The sequence below is a fragment of the Manis pentadactyla genome, chromosome 3 (genome assembly GCF_030020395.1).
Source record: "Manis pentadactyla isolate mManPen7 chromosome 3, mManPen7.hap1, whole genome shotgun sequence".
Classification (NCBI taxonomy): Eukaryota; Metazoa; Chordata; class Mammalia; order Pholidota; family Manidae; genus Manis; species Manis pentadactyla.
In genome coordinates, this window is record NC_080021.1 from 77,766,453 (window position 1) to 77,789,465 (window position 23,013).

The 23,013-nt window shown below is 36.6% G+C and overlaps 1 protein-coding gene across 5 annotated transcripts in view; it reads left to right on the top strand.

The window, feature by feature from the left end:
• The window catches only part of LOC118920712 (ankyrin repeat domain-containing protein 26-like), a 118,255-nt gene that overhangs the window by 94,700 nt on the left and 542 nt on the right, over positions 1-23,013 (top strand). For all 5 annotated transcript variants that reach the window (XM_057498044.1, XM_057498045.1, XM_057498046.1 and 2 more), the window contains 4 exons: positions 5,724-6,014; positions 6,567-6,781; positions 7,973-8,204; positions 22,119-22,164. In XM_057498044.1, the coding sequence (XP_057354027.1) occupies positions 5,724-6,014; positions 6,567-6,781; positions 7,973-8,204; positions 22,119-22,164 (784 nt within the window). The remainder of the gene's footprint in view (positions 1-5,723; positions 6,015-6,566; positions 6,782-7,972; positions 8,205-22,118; positions 22,165-23,013) is intronic.

Genomic DNA, 23,013 nt, shown 5'->3' on the forward strand with positions numbered 1-23,013 from the left:
ATTCCATAGCTTGCCTTTTCATTTTCTTGATGAAGTCCACTTAATCTACTTTTAGCTTTTGGTGTCGTGCCTGAGAAGCCATTGCCGAATCTTGTCACAAGGACATACACCTTTGTTTTCTCTTACGAGTTTTATAATTTTAGCTCTCACATTTTGAGCTAATTTTGTATATATGCTATGAAGTAGAGGTCTGATTTTATTCTTCTGTGTATGTATATTTAGTGGTCCCAGTACCACATATTATAAAGACTATTCTTGTCTCATTTAATTGTTTGGCACTCTTGTTGAAAATCAATTCACCATAAATGTGAGAGTTTATTTTGGATTCCTGATTCTAATACAGTGGTCTACATGTCTATCCTATGCAAGTACCAAATCAAATTTTATGAGAACTCTTTCCTGGTTATCTTGTGTATTACCACTTGTTTACATGATAATAAAAAGTCAGTGTAGCCAACTGACTGCTCTCCACTCCTATGGAGACTTTTTGCATCTCAGAGAGCCTTTGTCCAGCTTATGTCTGGCTGGCTGTGTGACATGATGGGAAGTCAGGCTAACAAGGGTAGAGCCCATTCCCTTTTCCCCCACACCTTTAGTTTCTCACCCAGTTCCCGCACTCCAGTCCCATTTACATCAGTCTGGGTCACAGGATCTGCTGACTCAGTCTGTGTACTTCATTATGTTTCATTGACTCATTATAGTGCATAGACTGATCCATAGATTTCACCATCTGGGAAGGAAGAGATGAAGTCTGGGCTTTGGCTTTCCTGTCTGGACATCTTGCTAATTCATCGTCTTGCATTTCAGAATTAAATACTGTTTTGGCCTGGTTCTTGTGTGTAACATTGGGCCTGACTTTGTTCTTGGTGTTGACCCTACATTCTCAGAAATCACAGTTCTCTGTATCCACCTTCTTTTACTTAAGTAGAAAGAGATGCATAGCTGTGTTTTATAGCTCAGTACATAATTAGTGGAATCATATTCATTCTATCCAAACAAAAAATGTAAAGAGTACAGCTGTTAAAAGGCAGGAAATATTCAAGTAATTATTGATTAGTCATTGATTTACTCAGAGTGTCAAAGCCAAATTGTATGATACAGAGAAAAATTATGGTACTACATAAAGATGGGATGGTTTTACTTCGCCATACTGACAAGCTTGAAGCAAAGTGAAGGAGAAATTGTATTTAACTTAAATAGAGCTAAAGGACACTGCATTTGTTTTCCTACTGAGATTTAAAATGATCCCTTAATTAATATTCTCTTTATTTCCTCACTGAGGAAATGAAAATGAAGAGTGAGTGCTAGATTTACTAATAAGTACTCCAAGCTGTCTATCTCTTTTAGAATTTCAGTTAACTGAAAATCAGGTAAAAGGTCCCATTTTGGGCTGTTAAACTATTTCTGGTTGTTTTTCAACTATTATACTTTAAATCATGTGTCTCCTTGCTTATCAGTCTTCCCTATCCCCTAACTTAAGGGAAAATTGTGAGGCATACTTACCTAGTTGTAAGAATTTGTAATTGAAGGGAACCTTAGAAAAACTTCTTAGGACTTTCTTCTGGCTATCTGCTTCTCATTAGCATTATTTCCCACTAATAAATTAATCTCAACATTTATTATATCCCGTTTTAAAGGAAACCAATTTCTACTGTGTAAGTTATGTTTCTTATTATCCCTTTTTTTGTCCACTTTTCTGTTTATCTGGTTTCTTCCTAACAAATTCCCCAGTTCAGTTGCTTAAGAAAGCATTAATTTTATTCACAAACCAACAGCCAGGAAAAGTGTGGCCAGGACAGCTTGTCTCTGTTCCTCTTAGCTTCAACTGGGGCAACTCAAAGGCTGAGGCAGGAGTCACCTGGAGTCCACTCACCTGGCTGGCTGCTGGTTTGGCCCTGTCTGGGACTTTAGTTGGGCCAGGCAGCTGGGACACCTGGCCTGTCCAGGCTGACCAGCCTTGGGATGCAGACAGCATCACCTTCACCATGTTCTGTTCATTGGGAGCAAGTCACGGAGGTTGGCCCATAATCTACCTTTTTTAAAGGAATGAACATTTTAAAAGTTAGGAATACATTTGAAAAGCACAATTTTTAATTATCCTCCCACATGAGAAATGCACTCCAATTAGTATGTTAAATACTTGAAACTAATTTAATACTGTATGTCAATTATACTTGAAATAAAAAAACAAAAAGTATATATCCACATAGCCAAAACACCAGTCAAGATGTATAAAACATTTCCATTAAAAAAAGGAAAAGAGAAAAAGGAAAACAGACTAACCCCCACCCAATACCTGCCCGCCAAGCCTCAGTGGTGATGGCATCTGGTTGAGGCTTGAGTCCAAGGTCTTACCATCTTCATCAGGTGCAGATGCAGACAGGTGTCTGGGCTGTGGTTTCTAGAGTTTAGCCATTGGAGTACAATTCCTCTCAATATGAAGACTGAGAACTGAAGAGACAAGTTATCTGCCATCCACTGGGCCAACATTCTGCTGACCTGCTCAAGACTCTCCCATTCAGAATGGAAAGTGGGAGACACATTAGTCCATTGCTATTCTGAAATGCAGCCTGCTGCAGGCTGCTAGTTCTTTGAGGAAGATAGTCCTAATTATGGGAATGCCTCTCAGTGGCCCTTTCCTGTACCTCTGAGCTTTCTGTTTTGTCTTGCTTATAAGAAATGGCTTGTGTTTGCAACTGTTTACTCAGCCTGCTTCCTACCTATAGAACTTCTAAGACCCAAAGGCCTCTTTTCATTTGTTTTCTCTTGGTCTCTTTCAGTCCAGGCCAGCAAGCAGTGTTTTTGCTACTACTGCTTTAACAACCTTGAGTTTCTTGTGACTTTTACTGAGGTTCATGCCATTAGAAAAGCTACCCCCACAGACATTTTGAGATAAGCTCTTCACTTTGGGCTTCTTGTGAAGCTATTGTAGGATGGGTGCCTTAAAATATAAACTCTGAAGATCCTTAGAGGAATGTGATGCACTGCCTTAAATCTTTCTGAGGTCTTACCAAAGGTTTTATAGTCTTGGCTTCAACCTTAGACCATGTTTTCCTGGTGGCACCCTGGATATGATCTTAGTTCAGATGTCATTTCTTTTAGAATTATTTGGCAATTAGACATGAGGAAAGGCTGTAATTGGGAAACAGATATTTGACCCTAGTAAGCCCTAGTTCCTTTATGTGTAATCATTTTCTTCAACTTATCTTGCTCACTGATCTTTACTTTCAGCTGCTTTGGAGCAAGAGTCCCCTTTCCTCCAGGTTCCAGTGTCACTGTCTTTCCCTGCCTAGAAGCCCTTGCTTTCAGCCTCTTCAGGGGCTGTCAGGCTTCCACTCACAGGCTCTTGGAGGCCCTGCTGTTTTTCATTCCGACTCTTCTCTACCTCCTTTCAGGTTCCATCTATCACCCTGTTCAAAGGCACTCTTTATGTGTTTTAGTTTTTTTTTTTAATGGCAGCACCCCATTTTTAATATCAGTATCTGTGCCAGTTACTTATTGCTGCATGATAAACCACCTCAAAACCTAGTGGCTCAAAACAGTACTTATTTTGTTCACAAATCTACAGTTTAGCAAGGCTCAGTGAGGCTAGCTTGGGATTATGTGCCACTGGGGACTAGAATCACCTGAAGGCTCTTCACATGTTTGGCAGCTGAAGCTGGCTTTATTTTTTTTTAAGTATTGTTGATATACTATCTGACATCGCTTTCAACGTTTCCCCTATTGTTAAATCCTCACCTCCTGTAGTGTGGTTACTATAAACATAGATGTTACAGAACCATTGACTATATTCTCCATACTGTACTACAGTTCCCATGACCAACTAACACTGGGATTGGGAATTATTGTGCCTCTTTATCCCCCTCACCCTCCCCACCAACCTGCCCCAACCCCTCCTTCTTGGTAACCACTAATCACTTCTCAGTGTCTATGAGTCTACTGCTAATTTGTTCCTTCTGTTTTGCTCTATTTTGTATTCCACAAATGAGTGAAATCATATCGTACTTGTCTTTCCATGCTTGGTTTATTTCACAGAGCATAATACCCTGTAGATCCATCCATTTTGTTGCAAATGGCAGGATTTCTTTCTTTTTTATGGCTAAATAATATTCCTTTGTGTATATGTACCGCATCTTCCCTAGCCATTCATCTACTGATGGACACTTAGGTTGCTTCCTTATCTTGACTTTGTAAATAATGTGGTGATAAACATAGGGGTGCATATGTCTTTTCAAGTTAGGGTTTTGTTGTCTTTGGGCAAATTCTTAGAAGTGAAATTACTGGATTGAATGGTATTTCTATTTTTAGTTTTTTGAGGAATATCCATATTGCTTCCCATTTTGGAAATTGTACCAATTTACATTCCCACAAGCAGTGTAGGAGGGTTACCATTTCTCCACATCCTCACTTGTTATTTCTTGTCTTTTGGTTAATGGCCATTCTAACTGATGTGAGTTAATACCTCATTGTGGCTTTGATTTGCATTTCCCTAATGATTAACAATATGGAGCATCTTCTCACATGACTGTTGGCCATTTGTATTTCTTCTTTGGAGAAGTGTCTGTTCAGGTCCTCTGCCCATTTTTTAATTGGGTTATTTGTTTTTTGGATGTTGAGGCATATATTCTTCAGCTATTTTGGATGTTAACCCAAAGCTGGTATTGTCTGGCACATAGCTAGGGCAGTCTCGGCTGGCACATATATACAAGGAAGGATTCACTGGGGGCCCTGCGCTTCTTCACAGCAAGGTGGCTGGGTTTCAAGGTGAGCTTCCCTAGAGAGAGAGAATTAGATGGAAGCTGTTTCACATTTTCTAACACAGCCTGAGGAGTCACACAGCAGTTCCACCTTATTCTCTTCACTAGAATTCAGGTAGTGAGGGCACACATACCGAAAGGGAGGGAATTCCGTGGGAAAGGTGTCAAAGAATTCTGTAAAACCACCACATCCACTCATCTTGTCTTAGAAAGTAATTATTATATCTAAAGGAAAATAGTTCTTCCCAGCTCAGTATCACTGAAATTCCAGCAAGTATTTTTCTTTTTTCTTTTATTTAATATGTTTTCTTATTTGATGGAAAGTAATTAAAGATTACAGATAGCAATGTGGAATTGTCTCATTTTTCAAAAATATGGATCATTTCACTAAAATTTCATAGTGGAAGATGTGAATTCTCCTTAACCCTGACAATTATCTCCTTGGAATGTGATTTAAATTAGTATAAAACATTTGTAGTTGAGAAAAAGGCTTATGGCATTAGAATCCATATTTATGGATCATTAATTAGTCTTAGTCTTCATAGTTTTATTTTGGGAGGCATTTATTGACTCAGGCCTAAGTAACTCAGTGTGACGGCTCTAAAACTTCTTTTAAAATTATGAAGAGTTAAGATGGGGGAACCCTTCTACCAAGAGGTAACGTGTAATCATTTTATGGAGAAAGACATGGAACAATAATAGAAAAATAGAGGAGTATAGGGTCAAGTGCAAATGTTGTATGGCAAAGATGATGACAGTAAATTATGCATTTTTGTGTCTCCTGGTGATTTTAATTTTGTTCCTGATTTTCTGAGTAATTTAAGTTTCAATGTTCTAAGACTCTACTCTGGCATGGGTAACGTTTTATTGTAACTGAATTTATTTCAAAACTTGATACTGGCTTTGACTTGGACTATTCTCAGTCCACCTTCTTAATTACTAAACTAATTATTTTTTTTCATGCAGATTGATGATCTTACAGCAAAACTGGAAACTTCATCTTCAAAATGTCAAAATCTAGATGCAAGAAATCAAGTTCTTCAACAGGAGCTATTATCTATGAGAGCAATGCAAAAGAAATGTGAAAAACTAGAGAAGAATAAAAAGAAGTTGGAACAGAAAGTAGTAAACCTCAGGACTCATATAGAAATAAATATGGTAGAACACAGCCAAGTAGAACTATATAAGCAGGACATTGAAGAAAGAGCAAGACAGGAAATAGTAGAAAAATTAAAAGAAGTCAATCTGTTTTTACAGGTTAATTTATTCATCTGTAATATGCCTTAATTTCACTGCAGATTACATTTTGGATATATACATTGTTTCCTCTACTTAGAGCAGTTTGTTTTATAGATTTCTGGAGGGAAGGTGGCATATGTTTGTCCCTTTAAATATTTCAGTTTCCATTGTTATTATCACAAAATTGACCTTTCAGAATGATTCTCACTAGATAATCATTTTATTTTAAGTCTGGTTGGTATAAGAATATTAAGATGAAAAGAAAAATTGTGAATTAAAAATTATTCCATACTCTTAGATTATATTGTTTAGTTTTAAATATTTTAAATTGATTCTGTTACTCTTTGAATTGTCATATTACATGAATACTAAGATAAAACTGATTCAACTCTATTTTTATCATTCAGATTTAATTCAGTTGAGGTCCTGATAAATATATTAAACTTCAGCTTTATTTTTCACATTTAAAATTGCTCTCTGAATCACTGACTCAGAACCAGAGGAAACAAATATATTATAATTTTTCAGGTTATAATTATTTTTTAAATGTATCCTTTTAATTTGCTTTAGGCACAAGCAGCATCTCAAGAAAAGTTAGAGCAGTTGAGAGAAAATAATAGTGCTTCAATAAGAAGCGAGATGGAACTCAGAATTAAAGACCTGGAATTTGAGCTCTCCAAAACAAAAACTTCTCAATATTCTAGTAAAACAGAATTGGAAAAATACAAGCAACTCTACCTGGAAGAACTAAAAGTTAGAAATTCATTGGAAAATAAACTAAACATGTAAGTCAAAACATAAAGTATAGAAAATAAATTTAGCTCATTAGTTTGCCTCTAAAGCATTGTTTTTATTGAGCCAGGTTTATAAGTGTAGTAGGAAGTGAAAGCTAACTGCATAGTAAACTTTGGAAAATGATGTTCATGAATAAAGTTACCTTCAAAGTGTTAGTCCAGCACAGTTTGTATCTCTCTCCCATTGTTTGGTTTTACATGACTTTTTTTTCTCTCTTAATATTTTTATTGGTACCCTAACCTACTATTCATTAAGCTTGGTGTTTTGGAAGCTTTATAATTTAGATCGTGATAACATTATAAAATTGCTTTTCAGAATTCCCCTAAACAGAAATATTAATAAGATTAGTAAGTCTAACTATTTCTTGGCAGACTACGTCTTAAACCCAAAGGGCCAAGAATTGTTACTCAGCACACCCTGGCACTTGGAAATTTATTTTCTTGATTTTGATCTTTGGTGTTATCACAAGAGGGCTCCTTGAGACAGACTATCCTTTATAGTTTTTCTGCTCTACGTAAAGGCATGCATGTGAAGTAGGGAAATACTGACATAGGGATGAAGAGCAGTATAATTCATAAAGTGGCTAAAAATAACACTGGACTGCCTGAGGGGTGCATGGAAAACAGAAAGGATGGATCCCTTGGTGACATTATTATATGCTAATTGCATCCAGAGCTATTTTAGTTCTTTTTGATTACCCTCTCCTCTCTTTCTCGCCTAGATATTGTTGCTCTAAATTATTCCTCAGTGCCAAATGCTTAATTTTTCTGAGATAATGAAACATAAAAGAGGAAAGCAAATGTGTGAAAATTCTTTGAGGGATGCTTTATGTTTTATTGCTAAACTGGTTTACTAAATAGGTCTAAGTGGCCTCCTCAAGAATCTTTTAAATACAGCTATTCCAGAAGGCAGCAAGCATTGCCAGTAAGCCACCTGCATTGCTCATAGCCATTTCTCTCCCTTCCCTCCTTTGAATTACTTGTTACTTTGGAATCCCCCTAGAAAAATACATACTTTTTTACAAGTTTAAGCCTATAATTGTATACAGTAAATCTTTGGCACATTTTCAGTGCTAAAACAGTTCTATAAGAAATGCTATTTACTGTTACAGTAAGTTTTTTAAAATGCAACTTATTTAGGTATCATTTAAGGAAAAATTATTAAGCATTTGCTTATTCCAGTCTCTACAGGACTAATGAGAGGCTAACAGAGATCAATGCCAAACTTCTTGAGGAGAACCAGCAGAACAGAACTTTACTCAGCACTCTTACTATGAGGCCAGCTCTGGAAACACCTTGCGTTGGAAATCTTAAAGATTCAGTGCTCAATAGAAATCTTACTCCAAGAGAAAACTTACTGATTCCTACCCCAAAACTGCGGACTTCAGATAACATAGAGACGTTCCTTGCCAAGGTTAGTTACGCTATTGTTTTTTCTCTTGTGTTTCAAATTTCTGATATAATTCTTGTTTTTAATTTGGTGAAAGTCTGAGTTGTTTGATTACTGCATACTAAGTAAAATTCATAATTATCTGGGCTTATAAGAAAGGAGACAAAAATTTTGTTTTTTTAAGTACTTGGGTCTCTCATTTTCAAGAGATACCTACTGTTAACTTTAGTCAGGAAGTGGAACTAAATTGACACATTTTAAATTTCTTGAAAAGCTGAATCTTGAAAAAAATGTATCAGTGCTGCATTAAATTTGATTTTAGAAATTAACTTTTACTGCCTCATAACCACAGGTAGACTTTGAGATGCTTTGGCTTACTTTCTGATTGATTTCAGTGGTGGGGAATGATCCTTTTAATGTAATGTTGAGTTCTGTTTGCTAACATTTTGTTGAGGATTTTTGCATCAATGTTCATCAGAGATATTTGTCTGTAATTTTATTTTATTTTGGTGGTGTCTTTGTCTGGTTTTGGTATCAGGATAATGGATAATGGATAAACTCAGAATGAATTTGGAAGCATTCCTTTCTCTTCAAGTTTTTGGAAATATTGATAGTAGTTATTAATTCTTCTTTAAATGTTTGGTGGAATTCATCTGTGAAGATTTCTATTCATGGACTTTTGTTTGCTCAGGATTTTTTTTTTTATAACTATTCAATTCATTACTGGTAAGCATTGTGACCAGATATTCTATTTCCTCTTAATTCAGTCTTGGAAGATTGTGTTTCTAAGAGTTTTTCCATTTCTTCTATGTTGTCCAACTTATTGGCATGTAATGTTTCATAGTCTCTTATAATTCTTTGTATTTTTGGGTGTTAGTTGTAACTTCTTTTGAATTTCTCATTTTATTTATTGGGGTCCTATCTTTTTTTCTTGATAAGTCTGACTAAAGTTTTATCAATTTTATCTTTTCAAAGAACCATGTCTTAGTTTCATTGATCTTTTCTCCTTTTTTGTCTTTATTTCATTTATTTCCACTGTAATGTCTACTAATTCCTTCCTTCTACTAATTTTGGACTTTGTTTTGCTCTGTTTTTTCCTAATTCCTTTAGGAGTAAGGTAAGATTGTTTATTTGAGGTTTTTCTTCTTTATTGAGGTAGACCTGTTTAAACTTCCCTCTTAGAACTGCTGTTGCTGAGTCCCAAGGATTTTGGAATGTTGTGCTCCATTTTCATTTGTGTCTCAAGGTATTTTTCTTATTTCCTCTTTGATTTCTTTGTTGACCGATTGGTGGTTTGGTAGCATGTTTAGCCTATACCTTTAGTGTTTTACAGGTTTTTCTTGTAATTGACTTCTAGTTTAATGCCATTGTAGTTGTAAAAGATGCTGGATAAGATTTCAGTCTTCTTAAATTTATTAAGACTTGTTTTATTGCCTAACATGTGATCTGTCCTGCAGAATTTTCCACGTGTATTTCAAAAGAATATGTATTCTGCTGTTTTTAGATGGAATGTTTTGTGTGTATCTGTTAATTCCATCTGGTCTATTGAATCTTCCAAGACTATGTTTCCTTATTGATTTTCTGCCTGGATTATCAATTTGTTGATGTAGGTGTGGTGTTAAAGTTCTCTACTATTATTTCATTACTGCTGATTTCTCCCATTATTTGTGTTTATATTTAGATGTTCCTATGTTGGGTACATAGATATTTATTGTGGCAGGTGGGAGCCATTTTGGAGGGGCACATGCCAGGGTGAGAATTTGTGTGGGGCAGTGTGCAGGTGAGCACTGGGGCAGGGTGAGTGGTGTCAGCAAAGTGGATGGAGAGTGTCAGAATTCATTCCCACCAGGGTGAGGCCAGATAGGCTAAGGGAAAGCAAGAAAAATGGAAGGACTTTACATTTTGAGAGAAAAATCCCTACCTATCTGTAGGGATTTGCCCTGCCCCTGTGGCACATGCCCTAAAATGAGTCAATAAATCTTTATGTATAATTCAGGCATTTCTCAAAATGCTTCCTCTGTGCTGGATCTCAGAGCAAGTGATATTGTGCATAGACCCTTAAAGAACACTGTCTCAGTTTCCTGTAGCCCTCTGGCACTCCCAGAGTTAAGCCCCACTGATTTTCAAAGCCAGATTTTATGGGGGCTCATCTTCCTGGTGGAGATATCAAGAGCAGGGGTGGGGCTTGAACCTGTTGCTCCTCGGGGAGGACCCAGGATGTCCCTCCCACTTGGGAGTTGCTGCACTGTGGGTTGGTTCCCAGCTGCATCTCTGTCCCGCCTTTCTTGATGTGGCTTTTTTATATATCCAGCTGTGGAAGAGCTGTTTTGCTAGTCCTCAGGTTGTTCTCATAGTTGGTCATACTATATGTAGCTGCAGCCTTGGTGTTTCCATCAGGGAAGGTAAACTCAGGATTTTCCTTCTGTGCTGTCTTCCCCTCTCTTCTCCCATACAGTACTATCAACAATGCTTTCTTAATTGGGTTATGCAAAACATCAGAGTAAAACAGTTAATATTCCTAAGACCCAACTTTTTACATTATAGAACTGTATCTCAACAGATTACTGAGTCACATTTCTTCCTGTTTACCTCCCAAGGCAATGCCTGCTCTGAATTCTAACTCTAATCAAACTATCCCAATAGTTAAGCTACTTTCTCTTAAGGCAGAGACAGCGTTTAATAAACTTGTTTAGTATGCCCATTATATGCTGTGTATAGTTCCCCATGTCCTTGCTTCATTTTGCCTACTTAGACAAATGCCCAGTAAGCATCTTATCTTTTGAAAGATACAAGTAATCACTCAGCTTTTTCCAATTAATTTCTCTCCCTACTTAATTTTTCAACACCTTAATCAACAATTATTTCCTCAGGTCTTTTCTCTGCAACAAGATGAATGTATTTAATATTTATAAACTTACAAGTGTAATTTCCTTCATACCTTAACCTATTTACAATTTGATAATGAATTGCAGTGGTTTAAATGGATAAACTTACTTGTTTTCATTACATTTTTATATTTTGTAACATTTGAAATTAAAATGATAGTCAAATTTTAACTTAAAATTATCAGTAGTTATTAAAAATGTGTGTGTATGTATGTGTTTGGCATATATGTATTATTGAACTGGTCTCAAAAAGAGTGCAACATTATTTTCCAACCAATAACATCAACTATAATTTTGTCAGGTAGCTTGTCAATAAATTATTATAATTATTATTATTTATTTATTTATTTTGATATGGTTAATGTAAAATTCCTTGAACCACATTATGGTTACTAGACTCCCCCTATTATCAAGTCAACCCACATACCCCATTACAGTCACTGTCCATCAGTGTAGTAAGATGCTGTAGAATCATTACTTGTCCTCTCTGTATATACTGCCTTTCCTGTGTCCCTCCCCACTGCTACATTATGTGTGCTAATCATAATGCCCCTTTTACCCCCTTATCCCTCCCTTCACATCCATCCTCCCCAGTCACTTTCCCTTTGGTAACTGTTAGTCCATTCTTGGGTTCTGTGAGTCTGCTGCTGTTTTATTCCTTCAGTTTTTTCCTTTGTTCTTATACTCCACATATGAGTGAAATCATTTGATACTTGTCTTTCTCTGCCCGGCTTATTTCACTGAGCATAATACCCTCTAGCTCCATCCATGTTGTTGCAAATGGTAGGATTTGTTTTTTTCTTATGGCCGAATAATATTCCATTGTGTATATGTACCACATCTTCTTTATTCATTCATCTACTGATGGACACTTAGGTTGCTTCCATTTCTTGACTATTGTAAATAGTGCTGTGATAAACATAGGGGTGCATCTGTCTTTCAAACTGGACTGCTGCATTCTTTGGGTAAATTCCTAGAAGTGGGATTCCTGGGTCAGATGGTATTTCTATTTTGAATTTTTTGAGGAATCTCCATACTGCTTTCCACAATGGTTGAACTAATTTACATTCCTACTAGCAGTGTAGGAGGGTTCCCCTTTCTCCACATGGTGGCCAACAATTGCTAGTGTTTGTTTTTTGGATGTTGGCCATCCTAACTGGTGTGAGGTGATATCTCATTCTGGTTTTAATTTTCATTTTTCTGATGATTAACAATATGGAGCGTCTTTTCATGTGCCTCTTGGCCATCTGAATTTCTTCTTTGGGGAACTGTCTATTCAACTCCTCTGCCCATTTTAAAATTTTGCTTGTTTGCTTTTTGTTCGTTGAGTTTTGTGAGCTTTTTATAGAATTTGGATGTTAACCCCTTATTGTATATGTCATTTATAAATATATTCTCCCATATTGTAGGATGTCATTTTGTTCTACTGATGGTGTCATTTCCTGTACAGAAGCTTTTTAGTTTGACATAGTCCCACTTGTTCATTTTTACATTTGTTTCCCTTGTCCAGGAAGATATGTTCATGAAGAAGTTGCTTGTGCTTAATGTCCAAGAGATTTTTGCCTATGTTTTTTTCTCAGAGTCTGTGGTTTCATGACTTACATTCAGGTCTTTGATACATTTTGAGTTTACTTTTGTGTATGTGGTTAGACAATAGTCCAGTTTCATTCTCTTACATGTAGCTGTCCAGTTTTGCCAACACTAGCTGTTGAAGAGGCTGTCCATTCCCCATTTTATATCCATGGCTCCTTTATCATATATTAATTGACCATATATGCTTGGGTTTATATCTGGACTCTCTATTCTTTTCCACTGGTCTATGGGTCTGTCCTTGTGCCAGTACCAAATAGTCTTGATTACTGTGGCTTTGTAGTAGAGCTTGATGTCATGGAGCATAATTCCCCCTGCTTTATTCTTCCTTCTCAGGATTGCTTTGGCTATTCAGGGTCTTTTGTGGTTCCATATGAATTTCAGAACTGTTTGTTCCAATTCGTTGAAGAATGCTGCTGTTGGTATTTTGATAGGTATTGCACTGAATCTGTAGATTGCTTTAGGCAGGATGGGCATTTTGACAATATGAATTCTTCCTAGCCAAGAGCATGGGATGAATTTCCATTTATTAGTGTCCTCTTTAATTTCTCCTAAGAGTGTCTTGTAGTGTTCAGGGTATAGGTCTTTCAGTTCCTTGGTTAGGTTTATTTGTATGTATTTTATTATTTTTCATGCAATTGTGAATGAAATTGTTTTCCTGATTTCTCTTTCTGTGAGCTCATCATTAGTGTATAGATATACAACAGATTTCTGTGTATTAATTTTGTATCCTGCAACTGTGATGAATTCAGATATTAGATCTAGTAGCTTTGGAGTGGATTCCTTAGGCTTTTTTATCAGTATCATGTCATCTGCAAATAGTGACAGTTTGACTTCTTCCTTGCCAATCTCGATGCCTTTTATTTCTTTGTGTTGTCTGATTGCCATGGCTAGGACCTCCAGAACTATGTTGAATAGAAGTGGGGAGAGTGGGCATCCTTGTCTTGTTCCTGATTTTAAAGGAAAAGTTTTCAGCTTCTCGCTGTTAAGTATAATGTTGGCTGTGGGTTTGTGATATATGGCCTTTATTATGTTGAGGTACTTGCCCTCTATACCCACTTTGTTGAGAGTTTTTATCATGAATGCATATTGAATTCTTTCAAATGCTTTTTCAGCATCTATGGAGATGATCATATGGTTTTTGTCCTTTTTTTTTGGTGTAGTGGATGATGTTGATGGATTTTAGAATGCTGTACCATCCTTGCATCCCTCGGATGAATCCCACTTGATCATGATGGATGATCTTTTTGATGTATTTTTGAATTTGGTTTGTTAATATTTTGTTGAGTATTTTTGCATCCATGTTCATCAGAGATATTGGTCTGTAATTTTCTTTTATTGTGGTGTCTTTGCCTGGTTTTGGTTTTATAGTAATGCTGGCCTCATAGAATGAGTTTGGGAGGATTCCCTCCTTTTCTACTTTTTGGAAAACTTTAAGGAGGATGGGTATTAGGTCTTCACTAGATGTTTGATAAAATTCAGCAGTGAAACCGTCTATTCCAGGGTTTTTGTTCTTAGGTAGTTTTTTGATCACCAATTCAATTTCATTTCTGGTAATTGGTCTCTTCAGATTTTCTGTTTCTTCTTGGGTCAGCCTTGGAAGAGTGTATTTTTCTAGAAAGTTGTCCATTTCTTTTAGGTTATCCAGTTTGTCAGCATATAATTTTTCATAGTATTCTCTAATAATTCTTTGTATTTCTGTGGTGACCATCATAATTTTTCCTTTCTCATTTCTGATTCTGTTTATGTGTGTACACTCTCTTTTTTTCTTGATAAGTCTGGCTAGGTGTTTATCTATTTTGTTTATTTTCTCGAAGAACCAGCTCTTGCTTTCATTGAATCTTCCTATTGTTTTATTCTTCTCAATTTTGTTTATTTCTGCTTTAATCTTTTTTATGTCCGTCCTTCTAGCAACTTTGGGCCTCATTTGTTCTTCCTTTTCTAGTTTCATTAATTGTGAGTTTAGACTGTTCATTTGGGATTGTTCTTCTTTCCTGAGGTAGAACTGTATTGCAATATATTTCCCTCTTAGAACAGCCTTTGCTGCATCCCACAGATTTTGTGTTTTTGAATTATTGTTGTCATTTTTCTCCAAATATGATCTCTGTTTTTACTTGGTCATTGATCCATTGATTATTTAGGATCATGTTATTAAGCCTCCATGTGTTTGTGGGCTTTTTTGTTTTCTTTCTGTAATTTATTTCTAGTTTCATACCTCTGTGATCTGAGAAGCTGGTTGGTAGAATTTTAATATTTTTGAATTTACTGAAGCTCTTTTTATGGCCTAGTATGTAGTCTATTCTTGAAAATGTTCCATCTGCCCTGGAGATGAATGTGTATCTTGTTCATTTTGGATGGAATGTTCTGTAGATGTCTGTTAGGTCCATCTGTTCTAATATGTTGTTCAGTGCCTCTATCTCTTATTTCCTGTCTGGCTGATCTGTCCATTAGAGTGAGTGGTGTGTTGAAGTCTCTTAAAATGAATGCATTTCATTCTATTTCCCCCTTTAATTCTGTTAGTATTTGTTTCACATATGTAGGTGATCCTGTGTTGGTTGCATAGACATTTATAATAGTTATATCCTCTTGTTGGACTGACCCTTTTATCATTATGTAATGTCCTTCTTTGTCTTTTGTTACTTTCTGTGTTTTGAAGTCTATTTTGTCTGATACAAATACTGCAACTCCTGCTTTTTTCTCAGAATTAGTTGCATGAAACATCTTTTTCCATCACTTTATTTTCAGTCTGTGTATATCTTTGGGTTTGAAGTGAGTCTCTTATAGGCAGCATATAGATGGGTCTTGGTTTTTTATCCATGCAGTAACTCTATGTCTTTTGATTGGTGCATTCAGAGCATTTTCATTTATGGTGATTATTGATAGGTATGTACTTATTGCAACTTCAGTCTTTGGATTTGTGGTTACCAAAGGTTGAAGGTAATTCCTTTTCAATCAGTCTTATTTAACTCACTTCTTATGCTATTATAAACAAAACATAAATGTTCTTTCTTTTCCCTCCTTTTTCTTCCTCCTCCATTCTTTCTTTGTTATGAATCATATTCTGTACTCTTTGTCTATTCCTTGGGTGGCAACTATTTTGCCTTAGGAATACTTCCATCTATAGGAGTCCCTCCAAAATGTACTGTAGAGGTGGTTTGTGGGAGGTCAATTCTCTCAGCTTTTGCTTCTCTGAAAATTGTTTAATACCTCCTTCAAATTTAAATGATAACCTTGCCAGGTAGAGTATTCTTGGTTCAAGGCCCTTCTGCTTCATTGCATTAAATATATTATGCCACTCCCTTCTGGCCTGTAAGTTTTCTGTTGAGAAGTCTGAATATAGCCTGATGGGTTTTCTTTTGTGATCTTTTTACTCTTTCTAGCTGCTTTTAAAAGTATGTCTTTATTCTTGATTTTGCCATTTTAATTTTTATATGTCTTGATGTTGTCTTCCTTGGGTTCCTTGTGTTGGGAGATGTGTACACTTCCATGGCTTGAGAGACTGTCTCCTTCCCCAGATTGGGAATGTTTTCAGCAATTACCTCCACAGTGACACTTTCTGTCCCTTTCTCTCTGTCTTCTTTTCTGGTGCTCCTGTAATGTGTATATTGTTCTGTTTGGATTGGTCACACAGTTTTCTCAATATTCTTTCATTCTTAGAGATTCTTTTTTCTCTCTGTGCCTCAGCTTCTTTGTATTCCTCTTCTGTAATTTCTATTCTATTTACCATCTCTTCTACTACATCTAATTGGCTTTTAAATCCCTTGATTGTATGTTTCATTTCAGATATGGAATTTCATAATGATTGAATCTCTGACTTAAGTTCATTTCTGAGTTCTTGATTATTTTTCTGTCCCTCCATAGCACGTTTATAATTTTTATTTTGAACTTTCTTTCAGGAAGATTGGTGAGTTCAGTTTCATTTGGCCCTTTTTCTGGGGTTTGTGAGATTTGGGTCTGAACCATGTTCTTTTGACATTTCATATTTCTGTGTGGTGCCCACTAGTGCCCAGAAGCTCCAGTCTCTGGAGCTGCGCAGCCCCTAGAGTGAGGCTGGGGGTCATAGGGGAGTAGAGCTGGTGCCTTGGAGGAGGAAAGATCTGTTTCCTGATTCCTGTCTGCCAAGCTTGTCTCTAGTGTCAGAGCCAGTGAGCCAAGCACACAGGTGTAAGCCACTGTGCTTTGCATGTCTAGCTGTTGTAGGCAGGGCCTCCCTTTGGCTGGCCTGATCCCAACACAGTGACTGCCAGTTTGCAAACCAGTGCCAGCAGCCTAGGAGGAAGGTGCAGCAGGCTGCATGTCACTGTGGAGGACCTCAGAGCTGAGTATCCATACAGGGGGATGGAGCGCCTGAAGCTCCTCAAAGTTCCCAACCACCTGGGCAGAGCGCACCCAGACAACCTTGTCCAGCTCGCCCTTCTCCCGTGCAGGAAGCTCTGTGCAAATGCCATCCCTTCAGCAGCCCTTTCACTGCTAGGAAGCCTTTCTGACTGCCTGCCTTTCCTCTGACACAGAGCAGTTGGATGTGGATCTCCTCCTCCACAAACAGCTGGAACCTCAGTCTCTCAAGCACTCCCCCTGTCTGAGATCCCCAACATCCAGAGCACCACACAATATACGTTTCTGCTCACAAAGCAGATCTCCAGTGTAGGTGTTCAGCAGTCCGAAGCTTCCACCCCCTCCCGTGTCCATTTCTCTTCCTCCTGCCAGTGAGCTGGGGTGGGGGAAGGGCTTGGGTCCTGCCAGATTAAGGCTTTCTTACTTTACCCTGTTTTGTGAGGTCTGCTCTGTTTATCAAGTCTGTATGCAGTCTGGTTCAGCCTTCTTTCTTTTTGCTGATTTAGAGTTAGTTGTGTGAATTAACCATATTTTTATACTATTTGTGGTTTTGGGAGGAGTTCTCCATCTCACCTCTCACACCGCCATCTTGAATCCCCAATAAATTATTATTGAGTGAATGAACAATAATATTTATCGTTGTTGTTATTGGCTTCATTATATTTCTTTCTAAAAGTTCCTTTCACCTTTTTCCCCTCTTAAAAGTGGGGGCTGTTCTGAACAATGTAGATTAATTATAAAATCAAGGAAGAAGAAAATGTTTCTCTGCATGTTGTGTAGTTATCTTTCTTGTTGGAGCTCTGGTGGGGTAGGTGGCAGATGACACTCCTCTTCACCTTCTGAATTGAGAGCAGAGGAGTCAGCCAGATAGATGAAGATGGACTTACCAGCTTTATTACTAACTAACACGTACTGTTGGGGGTTGACTTTGTTTACCTTGTGTCTCTTCCCACTGCAACAGCGAATTGAAGGTCAGAGACACAGCAGTGAAGTAGAGTGAAGGTTTTATTTGAATACACTCCAAGGGTGGGAGTGGGCCAGAGTCAAGGTGCACAAAGGCAGGTTTACTTGAATAAAGGCAAAAGGAAGGAAAAACAGGGAGGAAAGGGAAGCTCAATGAACTCCTGCTTGGCATTGGGCAAATCCCTTGCCAACTGCTAAAGCCAGTGTCGCCTGGTGTCCGGTATCCACTTGAATCTGCATGGTGTGGGAATTAAGCCCCTACTATCCAGGATTTGGGGGAGCCACAGAGCACTTGATGGAGTGAGATTATGTTCTGAGGACTTTCCAAAACAAAGAAAAGAGATTTTCAAGCAGGCTACTAAAGAGCATGATGGCACAGCTGCAGTTCCATCGGGTCACCCAGGGGAGGGGTCTTGCAAGCTCAAAGGAGAGCTCTCAGCAGCTCCACCCTGCTTATCTGGAGTAGAACAGAGTGACACACTCGAAGAAAGGGTAGTGTGGCAACCTCAGAGAGGAGGTACACTTAAAGGGTGTTGGGTCTGGGGTTTTATAGAGCCTTTTGGGTGATTTATAATTCCTTTGAAGTTTTGTCTTAAGAATAGGGTTATTTAGGTGACTTTTGGCCTGGATGTCAGCATTCTTTGTCCACATAGGTTTATTTACACTTCTGAGGTCTGTCTCCTGCCCTGGTGACAAAGTTACTTGATTAAGGGGCTGAAAAAAAGGGAAAAACAGCATATACGTTGTTAAAGAATAAGCTGGGTCTTTTAGCAGGCTAAGTAGATTTTCCAATGGCATGATCTTGTTGGAACAATGAAGACATGGGCTGCTCTTGGATACTTTTGTTTATCTGAGGAATATCTGGACATTCTAAGTTATTCCTGGCCTTTGGAACTTCAACTGATTAACTTATTAACTGTGTAAGTCCTTTCCGGCTCTCTGGTTTCATCTGGTTCACTCTTTTTTTCTTTGGTATCATTAATCTACAATTACATGAGGAACAGTATGTTTACTAGACTCCCCCCATCACCAAGTGCCCCGCGCATACCCCATCACAGTCTGGTTCACTCTTTGAGTCCCATTTAGTGGGCTTCACTGGCCTCATTCTCCCTCTACCTGCTCGTATCTATTTTTCTGCCTAACAATACTAATGAGTTAGAGGGTGTGGTTTAGATGTGGAACAGTGCAGGCTTCTAAATACTTCATCCCAAATAACATGTTCTTCTAAATTCTGACTGAATTTAGATTATAATCGAAATTAATCATGTCTTTTGTACATAACTAATTATGAGAGGTTGGACAGAAATATGCTAGATAATAAAGAGAAGTCTGTTTTATTTCAAATTTTGCTATAAGCAACCCATAACATGGATAATTTACTTATTGATTGATTTTGGTAAACCAGGTTTTATTTGGAGGAAACAAATAGTTCTTTTAAGGAAGAATTTCCTCAATTTTAGCTTGCTTGATTCAACTAAAGATTTTCTTCTTCAAGGTCCTGTTCCTATGAATAATAAATGTGTGTTTTATAAATTCAGTATATTTGTTGCTAAGAGGATTTAGGATATTAATTTTAATCCTTTATTTTTGTTCATGACTTTAAAGCTTATAATCTAGTTAGAAAGCTATTTTGTGTCTCAGACCTATACAACACTGGGCTACATGACAAGGTTTTACATATTCATTTTCTCTGAGTTAAAGTTAAAAATATATCTATTTTTCTTGAATTTGATGAGGTAGCTAGTGTAGAACTCTAGGCTTGGTTAAGAAAACCAGTCCTTGCCCATCCCTTTACTGCAGCTCATTGGTTTTGTGATCTTGGGCAAGTCTCATTGAGCCTTGTTGCCTCTTAATGTAAAATTAGTGACTTTGAATAAATTAGTGACTTTCATACCTTAAAACATTTTTTCTTTCAAACAATAGAATCTTTCTTTAAAAGAGAAAAAATTACATTAAACTATTACATAAAACAGAGATAAGTAGAGCTGCCTAGCTAGAGAGATGGAGTGAGGCAGTGTCCCCAGTGGAACCTTAGATTTCTAAGGACATAGTTTGAGGACCAGCAATTATGAGAATACCCTTCTAATTAATAATCTTTTAAGTTAAAATTTGCTGATACATTGTTTTCTTATGTGTAATTTTTACCCCTTCATTTTTATTTATTTATTTTTATAATTGAGGTATCATTGATATACATTCTTATGAAGGTTTCACATGAGCAACATTGTGGTTACTACCTTCACCCATATTATCAAGTCCTCACTCCCACCCCATTATAGTCACTGTCTATACGCATAGTAAGATGCTATAGAGTCATTACTTGTCTTCTCCATGCCCTACTGCCTTCCCCGTGATCCACCTATATTGTGTGTTAATCAAAATGCCCCTTAATCCCCTTCTCCCTCCCTCCCCACCTACCCTCCCCAACCCCTTCCCTTTGGTAACTGTTAGTCCCTTGGAGTCTGTGAGTCTGCTGTTGTTTTGTTCCTTCAGTTTTGCTTTGTTGTTATACTCCACAGACAAGTGAAATCATGTTTCTCCCCTTTATTGTTAATAAATGGAAAAGTATAAATAAAATTGCAGATGTGTTTTCCTTATTAATGGACTTTGAGCTACTTCTACCATCATAACACAGTCCTTACCTAGAAATCAACATAAATGTCAAGGAAGTAAATATTTAGGAAAAGAACTTTTGGGGAAAAGATAATTAACATTACATTGGTAGTTCCTTAATTCATGTTACATAAAAATGTGATTTACATTTTACATAGTGTTTATAAACGGTAATACAAAATTGTTTCAATCAATAAAGGCTTCTTCTTGAACTGGGATTGAGTTTTTAATTTTAAAGCCCTGTCTAGTAATGTTGTTGTCACATTATTCCTTTCATAAGGCCTGTGTGTAATGCAGTCGTCACAAAAGTGTTATGGAAAACAGTTTCTGAAAATATTGGAAACATGTTAGCCAAAAAACTTGTCTTCGCACCTAAAATTTGTAAAGGCATGACATATCACATGATCATCATCATCACTGTGTTTATTATATTCAGTATACTGATTTAGACCCTATTTTGAAGACAGTTAGTGAGAGGATCAATTTTATTGGAAAGATTTAAATAAGAACACATTTATTGTAATAAGATACAGTATAACCCTTTTCTTGTAATAAGGACACTTGTAATATAGTTTGAAATATTCCCCCACATTTTATAATTAAGTAGGTAAGTATAACTAGTCAAGGGTTTCCAAAATTGGCCCCAATTTCTAGAAAGGAAACAAAAGTTACAATTAGAGAATTATGTATCTTTTGCCTTGTTTCTAATTCTAGAAAGTTATTAATTTAAACTAAGTTCGAAAACAAGCTCTAGCCTCTATTTTTCCTTTCTCCAAGCAGATTTTCTGAAATCTTTGTGTCCATACGAATAGAGAGGTGTTTTAGTCATAATACAGATAACAAATTGTTAATACTTCATTTTTTGCCAGTAGAATTTTTACATTACATTATTATGACAGTCCACTTTCTTCATTTTATGTATTTAAGATCCTGTTCTGAAAAATGAATAGCACAGATGGACAGTAACTCGAATGGGGTATGTGGTGGGGACTTGATAATAGTGGGAGTCTAGTAACCATAATGTTGCTCATGTATATTGTACATTAATAATACCAAAAAAAAGTGAAAAAAATTAAGAACACAGACCATACCTTAAGATTTTAATTTTCTAAAACTCCAAGAAGGGAAAACCCATTTTAAGGAAAAATTAATTAGAGTAAAAAAAAACTGATTAAACTTTCATAAAGGACAGTTTTTCTAAGAATTACAAAGTAATATGTTCAGTGTACAATATGACTTGAATTGTTTAAATTTCTTCACACCAGTAAGATCAAACATCACCTTTGTGAAATTTTGTAAATCCAGTACACCAATGTTGTACTTTTTTGTCAGGTTAATCAAAATAGCATTACAGATACATGTTATCTGAAATTAAATAGGAATTTATTTTATTTTATTTATGTGATTATTTTTCTATTTAAACAATCCCCAAGTTAAGTCTAGTTTCTAATAAAGGTATTATTTAAAGGCCATATTTCATCAGCTATGTATCATTTATATGATAATGTCTCATTTAACTTAAAAATTATAAATAACATTTGACTTATTTCAGATGCAGCAGGAATTGGAAGAGAATATAACTAGAGAACTAGAAGAAGGTATGTTGGCAAAATTTATGAATTAAATTTAGATGTCATTGCTTTCTGGAATAAATGCTAAATACTAAATAGCAACCCTTTGCATTGTTTGGATAATAGGTATTACATTAAATATTTCTTATACATGTCTAATGAAAAATGTGAAAGCATAGCCATTCATAATGAAAAATATTTTTATTCCTCATTTATTAAGGATGTTCCACACCTTTTTAAAAATCTCAAAATATCCATTTATCTGTTCTCATTTTTAGCTATACCTTTCCTTTATCTCGGCTATTCCTGTAGAACTGTCAACCTGCACTTCTCAGAACACATGGGTTTCATCAAGTATTCATGTTTCTGGTAGTGATTTAAGGCTAAAAAGTTGAGACCCATCTACTAATAGGCAATTATCGTTTGAATAGCTGTCACTTCATTGGTGACATTTAAATCTCATTGATATGACAAAACATTGATTTTGTTATTGGTTTTACCTCTTACTCCTCAGGAAAAATTCCAAATTCCTTAGCAAGGAATAAAAACACCCAAATCAGTTTGGTTCTTCCCAAAGTCCTTCAGCCTCATCTCTTGCTACTTACCCTACTGTGCCCTTTTGCTCTAGCCTGTTGTCAAACTAGCCTACTTACAATTCCACAAATGTTCTTCCTCACCTCTAGCTCTTTGCAGATGCTTCTTCCCTCTATCTGGCACATCCTCCCCTGTCATCAGGTATCGTTTACATCACCTTTACCAAACAGCTGACAATATTGACACAAAACTGGGATGTCCCTTCTGTGTGTTCCAGTAGTGCCCTGGTTTATACTTTTCGTGGTATACCTGACTGTTTGGGGACTGCCGGTCGGTCTGTTT